Consider the following 12,600-nt stretch of genomic DNA (forward strand, 5'->3'; position numbering starts at 1 on the left):
TCGGTGCCATGCAGGTCAGATTGACCCTAGCTGGCAGAATGTGGGGGCTGATTTGTTGGGCAGTGATGGCCCTGCAGCTTAACACAGGTATTGTTTCAAATGTTTCACAGCCCTAACAAATCATGTCTGTAAACAGGTTTTAAAAAAAACTATGATTTAATTGTCAAAACCATTTCGAGAAATAATATAATTTTATGTTAGTGTTTCACTTATTTTTAACCAGGCCCACATGAAAGCTTTATTTAAATTCCAGGATGTATCTCTGAAAGACAGTGTTGCATATGACTGAAAATAAAATACTGTGTGTGTGTGTGTGTGTGTGTGTGTGTGTGTGTGTGTGTAGCAGGTGCTGAGAACCCCACAGATATGGAGGCAGGGGTGGAGCCCCAGCCATCGTGCCCAGCCGGGTGGCATCAGAACGGGCATCGATGCTTCTCCTTCTACCCCCGTACTGGGCCACCTGGGTCTCAGCTGAGGTAACACTGGTTATAGAGAGAGAAACCACAGCACAGCTCCTTCTGTTTGATTATGTGGTTACATTTAAATAAGTGAGGGGATGCTGTATTATTAAGTGTGCTTGGCAATAAGTAAAAAAAAACTCTCCAACAGGTTTATTATTGTTATTCATCTTATGCTGCCTGACATGTAGTGCAAAAACTGTTGAACAAAAACAACTTTTACATGTGCATAATTTAGATACTTCCTTGTGCTCACTATGACCACATTTGCATACATCCTGTTATATTTCAATGAACCTGAAATCAAAATCCCCTTAATACTACAAATATATACATTTGCATTTACAACCCAGTTTCCAAAAAGGTGATGATGCTGTGTAAAATGTAAATAAAAATAGAATGCAAGGATGTGCAAATAATTTCAATATTCAATAGAAAAAAGTACAAAGAGAACATATCAAATGTTGAAACTGAGACATTATTCTTGTTCCTTGAAAAATACATGCCCACTTTCATGGCAGCAACACTGGAAATGTTTTGTAATGGTAAAGACCAACCCTGTCTTGTAATACAAAAGAACTAAACAATTAATTTGGTTCATTGACAACAGGTCAATTGTTTTATATATGAACATTTTCATATTAATCATGGTAATTATTGACGTGTACTCTGCAAACTACTCTTCATTGACAAACTGCAGGTTTATTGTCTATGACTCATTACATTATACACAGCGTTCTCTGTTCAATCAATCAATCAATCAAAATTTATTTTTAAGCGCTTTTTACAACAGCAGTTGTCACAAAGTGGCTTTACAGAGACACCCGGCCTTAAACCCCAAGGAGGCAAACAACAGTAGTGTTGAATTTCAGTGGCTAGGAAAAAACTCCCTAAGAAGGTCGAATTTTAGGAGAAACCTAGAGGAGGACCCCAGGGCTCGAGGGGTGACCAGTCCTCTTCTGGCTGTGGCCGGGTGAGATATTAAGAGTCCAATTGGAATAATAAATACATTTCTCTTGGCTAATCCAGAGTATATTTGATTTTTAGACTAGGTCAGAAGTATGACCAGGTGGGACAAGGACAGGAAACAGCAATGGTCCCCCCAAACCAGGTAATCCGCAGGTGTGGACCAGGAGCCTCATCTCCTTCTAAATTAAAAATTGGAGGAAACTGAGAAAAAGTTAGTAGTACATCCCTCATGTCCCCCAGCACAATAATATAGCAGCGTAACACCTTGGAAACTGAGACGGGGGGGTCCGGTGACACTGTGGCCCTACCCGGGGGAGGCCCCGGACAGGGCCCAACAGGCAGGAAATCAATCCAACCACATTGCCAGGCATCAACCAAAGGGACACCCACCAACCGCAACCCCCCGGTAAAATATTGAATATTGAGCCTCGGCTAACACAGCGTTCTCCGTCTCTCCAGTCCTACTGCTCCCAGCGTGGAGGGAACCTGGCATCAGTTCACAGTCCAGATCAACAGGTGTTCATCCAGGACCTCGTCAGGAAACACACAAACCAACCCGTCTGGATTGGAGGTTATAACGTGGCTCAGGTACAGTACATGCTGTCAATCATTTAGACAGACAGTCAGTCTGTCACACAAATATTCAGTCAGTCAGTCAGTCAATGAGTGTTATGTCTTGAAAACAAAACCATGCAAGACTAGTTCTGTCGGGCCGTGACTGAAAGGGATAAATGTTGATAGCCCTGGCTGGAATCGATCTGCGGTTTCCTATGTAACAGACTGAGGGGGTATTTTAGAAAACACAACTCTGGGTTGAAGGTTTCAGAATGGGGGTATTTCAGAAAGAGGGTTTAGTGAAAACTCAGAGTTAGTTGACTCAGAGTTGAGAGGAACTCAGGGTTTACGGTTTCAAAGAGCCAGTACTAGGCTTACATGGTTCCTTTTCTAATTCTGTGATCAGGAGTGTTTGTGGCTCTGGAGTGATGGCTCAGCGTTTAATGATTTCCACTGGGAGGAGAAGGAGCCCAGTAACTCTGGACGAGGTGGGAGCTGTATGGAACTACACACTGGAGGTACACACACACACACACACACACACACACTTAAACCGAGTTGTTTTTTTGATCACCAGAGTGTGGTTGTTACCTTGGCAACAGGTGGGCGGAGCTGGAATGAGGCCTCTTGTGAAGAGCTGAGATTCTACGTTTGCTCGACGAAGACGAGGTGAGCATGCTAGCACTGCCTTGTGTCCAACCCAGCATTCTTACATGGATCGTCACAATTAGGTGTGTAAAGGCCATCAGGCAAGTTGGCTTTTCTGGTGTCTGAACATTATCATCACTCAAGTAGAAAGTGTTCAACTATCAGTGAGTGAAATAAGAAATCACCAGTATTTAACCTGGTCACTGAACATAAATGGATATCCAGGTATCTTATATACAGGTAACAAGCTGAGGTTAGGAGTGCTCCTAATCTTATTTTATTACCTGTATAAAAGACACCTGTCCACAGAAGCAATCAATCAGTCATTGTCTCTGGCTCTGTCGTGATTCACCTCTCTGGATGGGTCTTCTGGAATTTGGATATTGTCTCTGGCTCAGTTGTATTTCTCCTCTCACCGCAAATCTATTATTAAAATGTCTAAACTCATTTTATCTCATTAAGCATATGACGATTTAAGAAATGCATGTCTGTGCACTGACCTCCTCTGTCTGTCTGGTTAGATCTGAGAGGGAAGACAATGTTGCTTAGGGCCTCCAAAAGGCTAGAACCGGCACTGACACAAAGCTTGCAGCCATGGCAACCAGGGAGCAGAGGTCATGTGTCTTTGTCTTGTCACTGACCTCTCTGACCTCTGTCTCTGTCTGGTTAGATCTGATGTAAGGGCACAGTCCAGTCAGAAGAGAAAACCCCAGATTGGTAAGTGGCTACATGACAGTCAGAGGATGACAGGGATTTCAAAAATGTATTTCAACATCTGACTGTAGTTGTATTCATACGTGAAACTATGCAGCTTATTATCTACATGGGCCAAAAGCCTTTTGGGCATAACAACTTGCCGTGTGACATATCAGTTAAATTATTCAACCAATCAATCAAAAGCCCTTTTTACAACAGCAGTTGTCACAAAGTGCTTTTAAAGAAACACCCGGCCTTAAACCCCAAGGAGCAAACAACAGTAGTGTTGAATTTCAGTGGCTAGGAAAAACTCCCTAAGAAGGCCAAGATTTAGGAAGAAACCTAGAGAGGACCAGGCTCAGAGGGGTGACCAGTTCCTCTTCTGGCTGTGCCGGGTGACATATTAAGAGCCCAATTGGAATAATTTATAAATGCATGTGGGCTAAATCCAGAGTCTATTTAAATTTAGACTAGGTCAGAAGTATGACCAGATGGACAGACACAGCAACGGGCCCCCAAACCAGGTACTCCGCAGGTGTGGACCAGAACCTCATGTCCTCCTAAAGTTTAGAACGGGAGGAGACTGGGAATATTCAGAAAATGCATTCCTCATATCAACAACGATTTATTATATTTTACATGTTCATCAAAGGAGAGGTCAGGGTCAAGGGTAATGCAGAGGCTTCTTACAGTTATTTGGGATACAACCATGCAGCCGTCGAGATCTGCCTACAAAGCTCTTTGTTTCTTAAGTCCTAAAACAAACATTTCTGTTTTTCTTGAGTTTAAGAGCAAGAGGTTCTCTGTCATCCACTTCCCAATATCTGAAATGCATGCTTCCAAAGTAGGTAATTTAGGGGCTTCCCCATGCTTCATTGAAATATATAACTGTGTCATCAGCATAACAGTGAAAGTTAATATTGTGATTTCGGATTACATCGCCCAAGAGAGCATATATAGTGAGAACAATAATGGGCCCAGAACCGAGCCTTGAGGAACACTATAGCATACCTTTGACTTGTCAGAGGATATGCCATCCACACTAACAAACTGATATCTTTCAGATAAATAGATTAAACCAGGCTAGAACATGTCCATGTAGCCCAATATGGGTTTCCAGTCTCTCTAAGAGAAGGGAGTGATCAATAGTGTCAAAAGCAGCACTAAGATCAATAAGCAACAGGAGGGATGCGGAACCTTTGTCTGAGGCCATTAGAAGGTCATTGGTTACCTTCACGAGTGCAGTCTCAGTACTATGGGATCTGAAACCGGACTGGAGCATTTCATGAATGTTATTTGTCTTCAGGAAGGGGAACACATTTTTCTAAGATCTTTGAGAGGAATGGGAGGTTCGATTTTTTAGAAGAGGCTTATTTTGGAATTCATTACAACTAAAATGAAGACCCAGATCTTGTTGAGCTTTGCTTTTTTGTTAACTTTGCAACTGTATCGAAAATAAATTTTGGATTGTTTTTGTTCACCTCAATCGTTGGAGAAATAAGCTGATCGAGCAGACGTGAGTGATTTTCGGTATTGTAGTGTACTGTCTATCCAGGTTAGTCTGAAAACTTCCAACTTGGTGGAGCGCCCCTTTCGCTCCAATTTTCTGGAGGCTTGCTTAAGTGCTCTAGTATTGTCTGTGTACCAGGGAGCAAGTTTCTTGTTGCGTATTTATTTTGTTTTTAGCTGTGCAACTGTGTCTAATGTATTTCGCAGTGTTGAGTTTAGATCCTCGATTTGATCGTTGACAGATTTATTTACTCTGTCGTTGATGAGCACACTTGTAAGAATATCAAGGAATTTATTTGTAGTCCGAGAATTTATAGTACGGCTTTTGAAAGTGGATTTCTTGTTTTAACGGTAAATGTAATAAGACAGTGATCCGATAATCCAGGATTTTGGAAATTATTAGATCTACAATATCTATTTATCGTGACAGGACTAAATCTAAGGTGTGATTGTGGCAATGTGTTGGACCTGAGACATGTTGGATAAAACCCATTGAGTCAATTATGGCTTCAAAGGCTTTTTGGAGAGGGTCATTGGACTTTTCCATATGAATATTGAAATCGCAAAAAATTTGAATACTATCTGCCATGACTACAAGGTTAGACAAGAATTCTGGAAACTCATTGAGGAACATTGTGTATGGCCCGGGGGGCCTGTAAATGGTAGCTATGTAAAACGATTTATCGGCCTGGTTAACCCTGAGTAAAACAATCAGTGATGTGTTTGAGAGTTAATTTATATTTACTGTCATAAATATTAGCAACACCCCCTCCTTTTGCACGAGGGATATGATCACTAGTATAGCCAAGAGGAGAGGCCTCATTTAAGGCAGTTAATTCATTAGGCTTTAGCCACGTTTCACTTAAACCAATAACATCTAGTTTATGATCAGAGATGAAATCATTTACTGCAACTCCCTTTGGAGCAAGGGATCTAACATTTAGTCCCATTTTGAGATGCGAAGTGATACAATCATTTTCATTTTTATTTGTGACCAAGGTGGAGTAAGGCTTTATCTAAATAAGGTAGTTTTGTTACCACTACCTTGTTTAACTTTTCTCAGCCTGGAACGATTCACAGTGGCAATAGGTAAAGCTGTACTAACTACTCTGGCTATGCTATTGACAGACTCCACTATGCTAGCAGGCTGGCTAACAGCGTGCAGCCTGACCTGCACCCTATCTCATGTTAAAGCTATAGGAGTGAGACTCCTGTCAATGTTCCTAGATAAAAGAAGAGCACCACTCCAGCTAGGATGGAGTCCGTCGCTCCTCAGCAGATCAGGCCTGGCCCTATTTCTGGGAGAGTCCCAAAAAGAAGGCCAGTTATCTACAAACTCTACCTCCTGCGACGTGCAGAACTCTGTTTTCAGCCAGCGATTGAGTTGCGCAAGTCTGCTGTAGAGCTCGTCACCACCCCTAGCTGGGAGGGGGCCAGAGACAATGACTCGATGCCGACACATCTTTCTAGCTAGTTTACACGCTGATGCTATGTTCTGCTTCGTAACCTCTGATTGTTTCATTATTATATTCTCCACTTGCTTTTCAAGTCGCTGTCAGACTCCAGAATCTCTCACAGCACTGGGTTAAAAGTTGATGCTCATTTGCTGCATTTCTATACAGTTGTAAGACTCTGTATTTGGACAGTAGCAAAAACAAGCAAAGATGACAATGTAATTATAATACAGAGATTACAAATTCACTATGACGTCAAGTATTAGGAACAGGTCAATCTGTTGTCATTATGAGTTAATAGATAATAAAGGATACACTACCATTCAAAGGTTTGGGGTCACGTTTTTTTAAAGCACATTTCTGTCCATTAAAATAACATCAAATTGATCAGAAATACCATGTAGAAATTGTTAATGTTGTAAATGACTGTTGTAGCTGGAAATGGCTGCTTTTTAATGGAATATTTACACAGACGTACAGAGGCTCATTAACAACTATCACTACTGTGTTCCAGTGGCACGTTGTGTTTGCTAATCCCACTTTCTAATTTTAAAAGGCTAATTTATCATTAGAAAAGCCTTTTGCGGTTGTTAGCACTGCTGTAAACGGTTGTGCTGATTAAAGAAGCAATAAAACTGACCTTTAGATTAGTTCAGTATCTTCAGCATCAGCGTTTGTGGGTTCAGTTACGGACTCAAAATGACCAGAAACAAAAATCTTGAAGAACTAAAGAATTTACAGAACTGCACCAACGATCTCTAACCAGAATAGAAAGAGGAGTGGGAGGCCCTGGTGCACAACTGAGCCAGAGGACAAATACATTAGAGTGTCTAGTTTGAGAAACACTCACAGGTCCTCAACTGGCAGCTTCATTAAATAGTACCCATAACACACCAGTCTCAACGTCAACTGTGAAAAGGCAACTCCAGGATGCTGGCCTTCTTGGCAAACACAACGTGTCATTGGAACACAGGAGTGATGGTTGCTGATGATGGGCCCAAACACACATCAATTGAGCACACAGACTGTCATATTGTCACATTCACATGATGTTTTAGGTTACTTAAAATTCTGCATTCATGTCATTGATGTGTTGGTTAAAAACGATCAGTGATTGGTCAACGATAAACTCCTGTGGCAAGGAACAAAACATTAGTGACTATGGGTCTTATGATTAAAGACAAATTCTGCGGTCTGTCAACATGTTGAAAAGTGCCACCTCTCATTCAACAGATATCATAATGGGAACACATCTCTGGTCTTTTTTTTACCTAATTTCCTCTCTAAACCTGCCATCTCTGTTCCACCTCCCCAGAGTTGGCTGCAGGTTTGAGTGTGTATGACCTCCTCTGGGAAACCAGTGAGAGAGTAGCACAGGAGACCCTCTACTCTGCCTTCCTCAGGGGAATGTATTCCAGACGTCTGCCTCCGAAGAGCTACATTGATTTCTGCCACCAGGAGGCGCTATATCTAACCAGAGTCATTTCCATGCTGGAGGTACAGTTTAACTACACACCCACAAATGAGTTGTAGGGATTGTTTGGTTTGTTGGGCTGCATTTCTGTAGTTGTATTTTTTCTTTTGTATATTTGTAAAAAAATATACAAATTACTTATTTTATATTGGCTACTGCATCAAAGGTTAATGGGTATACTACAAAAGAAATAGACGTCCTGTTGGCATGTTGTTTTAATCAGTCACATTCGTTGGACCCATTTTCCACGTAAATTTATGTTTGCTAGAGTTTTTTATGGCACCTAGTGGCCTTCAGCGACACTGCAGCGGTTTTAGCAACACATTTGCCAAGACTCTGACGAAGGTGGACAGTTTCCCTCGCTGCTCTAAAATGTGTTAAATTGGAACAGCTGAGGGGCGAAGGGCACCGGCTCAGTTGGTTTCATCATAAATATTCTGACATAGTTCAGCTTTATTTATTTAGCTGAAGTTCAGGAAGGAAACACCTAAAACACTCTTTCTAATTATTTTACTCTTTTCAGTCTACCGGTGTGTTGGCTTTCATTGTTCCCACTTACTTCCATCTCCTGCCTTCAGCTCTGCTGTCCAACCTGCTACAGGATCTGATGGGGGTTCTCGAACTCACTGTGTTGGTTGTCTCTACATGTATAGATGGTTAGATCTGTGTGTGTGTGTGTGAGCCAGGATCTGATCAGAACAATGCAGGGCCCGGAAGACATCAAGCTGTTTCTTCAGGGAACACATCAGCTCTACCAAGATTCCCTAAAGGAGTACCAGAACCAAGTTCCACAGCGCCTGGTAAGACAGTCACAACAGCTGGTAAAAAACTGTCTTGAGGCACCAGAACACAATATATATGTATTTACATTTAAATCAACAAATAGCAATAAGAAAACTAACAAATATCAATTAAATGAAATATATATATATATTTTTTTTTAATTAGAATTAAGATTTGTTAGAATTAGCATCCATCCAATACAAATCTATGGCATTTTATTAGCACGTCGCTAGACCAGTGTGATGATGAGGTTAGTTAGCATTAGTATGAATCCAATACAATCCTTTAGCATTTTAAAAGCAAGCCACTAATAAATCTTCTCCCTACAGAACCTGTCCTCTATCCAGCCCTCTCCAGCCATTCTTCAGTACCTGCAAAGTTTCCATGATGTGGTGAATGAGGAGCCAATCTACTGGGTGGTTTCTCTACTGCCTAGAGCGATGCTCAGACCATACCTGGCAAAGCACCTCCCCCTGGGGGAGCAGGCCAGACCAGGCTCCAGCCCCTGCCTCCTCCCCTGGCTAAGCCTCTTCCCGTGCCCCTGCTACCAGTTGCCCACTAAGTGGAGTGGAGAGGACCATGCGGACCAGCAGATAGGCAAGATGCAGACATAATTAAAGTATCTTGGTGACGTTATAACGTATTATAACTACATATTGCAAGTACAGTATCTTGGTGGTGTTATAACCTATTATAACTACATATTGCAAGTACAGAATTTTGGTGGTGATATTACATATCACAGCTGGGACTATTCGAGCCAGTCCATTAAGTTAGTTTAACTTATTGTGATTCTAGTGCATCATTAATTGTACTTTCACAGTCTGAAAGCATCTAAAAACATCCCACAAACAGCCACCAATAGAATGTTTAGAAGTGTCCCTCTCCAGGTCTCTTGTGGAGAAGTACCAGGCTGTGATTGACATCAACAAGGCTGTCAACATCTTCAGAGTCAACATGATCAATGAAAAGGCGCTCTTCACCTCCAGGTAGTTTGACTAAATCTACATTCAGACAGGTCCTGATATTGATATTCTTTCTTAAATTTGTAAAGTATATTTTATTATACAGACATAATGTCAAATTGCACTGAGATATATACCTACATTAATTAAAATGTACCTCTGTATTTATCGGGATGTTGAGCATTTGGTCCTGGCATCTTAAGTGTCACCTTAAGGAGAAACAAACTATCCAGAAGCTGAATTAGAAAAACTATTAAACCGCTGGACCAACTTAGGCCACATATACTTTTGTAAACATCATAAATAAATCAATTCCTATTCATTGTGTCTTGTGACATTCATCTCAGCTGGTTTCCCACTGGTGACGAGGAAGCAGTAGAAGACCAAAACAGCCTTTTGCTGTCTGTAGAATCTGGTCCGGACTTAACAGTGAGTGACATTGATTTATGACATAACTATCTAAAAATATGTCTTTATCTTACATTAATTGACATTTTTGAATGGAAGATTGTGAGATGATTCATTGTACGCACGTCCCCCATTTGTAGTAATAAAAACAACCATTAAAAACAAACTAATCTGACCAGCCCACTGGGCTGAAGGTGGACAAGACTGGGCTGTTTCTGATATTCCAGCCAATGTCTGTTGGGTTTCAAGGGTCATGTTGTCTCATCTCCTAAATCCCCCGTTTGTAGTAATAAAAACAACCATTGTGTGAAAACAAACTACACTGAACAAAATTATAAACGCAACACTTTTGTTTTTCCCCCCATTTATCATGAGCTGAACTCAAAGGTCTAAGACATTCTCTATGTATATAAAAGGCCTATTTCTCTTAAATATTGTTCACAAATCTGTCAAATTTGTGTTAGTGAGCACTTCTACTTTTGAAGGTGTGGCATATCAAGATGCTGATTAGACAGCATGATTATTGCACAGGTGTGCCTTAGGCTGGCCACAATAAAAGGCCACTCCAAAATTTGCAGTTCCTTCACACAGCACAATGCCACAGATGTCGCCAGTTTTGATGGAACGTGCAATTGGCATTCTGACTGTAGGAATGTCCACAAGAGCTGTTGCCCATGAATTGAATGTTAATTTCTCTACCATAAGCCGTCCCCAAAGGCGTTTCAGAGAATTTGGCAGTACATCCAACCGGCCTCACAACCGCAGACCACATGTAACCACACCAACCAGGACCTCCACATCCAGCATCTAAATCTCCAAGATCGTCTGAGACCAGCCACCCGGACAGCTGCTGCAACAATCGGTTTGCAGAACCAAAGAATTTCTGCACAAACCGTCAGAAACCATCTAAGGGAAGCTCATCTGCACGCTTGTCGTCCTCATCGGGGCCTCAACCTGACTGAAGTTCGTTGTCGTGACTGACTTGAGTGGGCAAATGCTCACATTTGATTGCGTCTGGCACTTTGGAGAGGTGTTTCTCTTCACAGATGAATCCCGGTTTTCACTGTACAGGGCAGATGACAGACAGCGTGTATGGCTTTGTGTGGGTGAGCAGTTTGTTGATGTCAACGTTGTGGATTGAGTGGCCCATGGTGGCGGTGGGGTTATGGTATGGGTAGGTGTGTGTTATGGACAACGAACCCAGGTGCATTTTATTGATGGCATTTTGAATGCACAGAGATACTGTGTAACGAGTACGACGAGTTCTTGCATGGCCAGCATACTTACCAGACATGTCACCCATTGAGCATGTTTGGGATGCTCTGGATCGACGTATACGACAGCGTGTTCCAGGTTCTGCCAATATCCAGCAACTTCACACAGCCATTGAAGAGGAGTGGACCAACATTCCACAGGCCACAATCAACAACCTGATCAACTCTATGCGAAGGAGATGTGTTGCACTGCGTGAGGCAAATGGTGGTCACACCAGATACTGACTGGTTTTCAGACCCCCTCAGACCCCCCCAATACAGTGAAACTGCACATTTTAGAGTGGCCTTTTATTGTGGCCAACCTAAGGCACACCTGTGCAATTATCATGCTGTCTAATCAGCATCTTGATATACCACACCTGTGAGTGGGATAGATTATCTCGGCAAAAGAGAAGTGCTCACTAACACACTAACACAGATTTAGACAGATTTGGGAACAATATTTGAGAGAAATAGGCCTTTTGTGTACATAGAGAAAGTCTTAGATCTTGGAGTTCAGCTCATGATAAATGGGGGCAAAAACAAAAGTGTTACATTGTAATTTGACCACCCCTCTGGGCTGAAGGTGGACAAGACTGGGCTGTTTCTGATATTCCAGCCAATGTCTGTTGGGTTTCATGGGTCATGTTGTCTCATCCCCTAAATCAGTAGTTTTTTGTCTCCCTCTGCAGGAAAGACTGTAGCAGAGCTGCTGTGGAATGCAGGGAGCTGTTGATGTGTGTATTTGTGTGTAGTTTTGTTTTACCGTTAAGATTAGGACCTGAAGTCCTCTGCCCCCATCAGGAACTTATGTTGGTCCCATGATGACAAAGTTCACTTTCAACTTAGGGGTTTAAGTTTAAGTCAAACTTACAATTTATGTTAGAATTTGTTTTCTGTTTAGGTGTGAGAATTATAGGTAGGTTTGGCAACAAAGTTTGTCTAATTTTAGGCATAAGTATAAGATTAATGTGGGAATGATAATCAGTCATCCTTCTTAATTAGAATACTTTATGAACCAAACATACGTGGAATTTACAGCCATGTATTCTCTGAAATCCAGTTTGGATAATGCAATTATGTGGAAAAATTGTCACATTTTGTTTCCTTATACTGAATAAAGATCTCTAGGCATAGCCTATTTAATGAACCTCTGTTGGTCGTCTTTAACTGCTCTAGCATCTTGAGAGACTGCTTGGTTCACACCCATCTAAAACTAAAGACATTGATTCCTGTATTTTGAAATGTACAGATAATTGCGCACAATGTAACAACACTTCTAAATCGTCAAACTTCAATCAACTGATTCGGATCAGTGAACATAAAAGTACGAATCACAGAAACAATGTAGGGGTCAGGTACTGTCTACTGGATGTCATTGCTAGGGGTAGCCCTCGTATGTTGAACAGGATGTACAAGTGCTGAGTG

The 12,600-nt window shown here is 41.6% G+C and overlaps 1 protein-coding gene and 1 long non-coding RNA gene across 2 annotated transcripts; one reads left to right on the plus strand and one right to left on the minus strand.

Annotated features, from left to right (window-relative positions):
- The first annotated feature begins 457 nt into the window (after positions 1 to 457).
- Positions 458 to 12,322, plus strand: LOC114830344. The gene is made up of 11 exons (XM_034290369.1): positions 458 to 476; positions 1,887 to 2,015; positions 2,389 to 2,470; positions 2,560 to 2,651; positions 3,301 to 3,347; positions 7,605 to 7,786; positions 8,417 to 8,563; positions 8,876 to 9,143; positions 9,421 to 9,535; positions 9,859 to 9,940; positions 11,865 to 12,322. The coding sequence occupies exons 3-11, from the start codon at positions 2,411 to 2,413 to the stop codon at positions 11,874 to 11,876; spliced, it is 1,005 nt and encodes a 334-aa protein (XP_034146260.1). The 5' UTR covers positions 458 to 476; positions 1,887 to 2,015; positions 2,389 to 2,410; the 3' UTR covers positions 11,877 to 12,322.
- LOC117593872 lies at positions 2,658 to 3,294 on the minus strand. The gene is made up of 3 exons (XR_004575334.1): positions 3,131 to 3,294; positions 2,915 to 3,053; positions 2,658 to 2,788 (listed from the first exon to the last, which is right to left on the minus strand). It is a non-coding gene; the product is annotated as an uncharacterized LOC117593872 (long non-coding RNA).
- Positions 12,323 to 12,600: the final 278 nt, after the last annotated feature.

The sequence above is a fragment of the Esox lucius genome, chromosome 24, assembly GCF_011004845.1.
Source record: "Esox lucius isolate fEsoLuc1 chromosome 24, fEsoLuc1.pri, whole genome shotgun sequence".
Taxonomy (NCBI): Eukaryota; Metazoa; Chordata; class Actinopteri; order Esociformes; family Esocidae; genus Esox; species Esox lucius.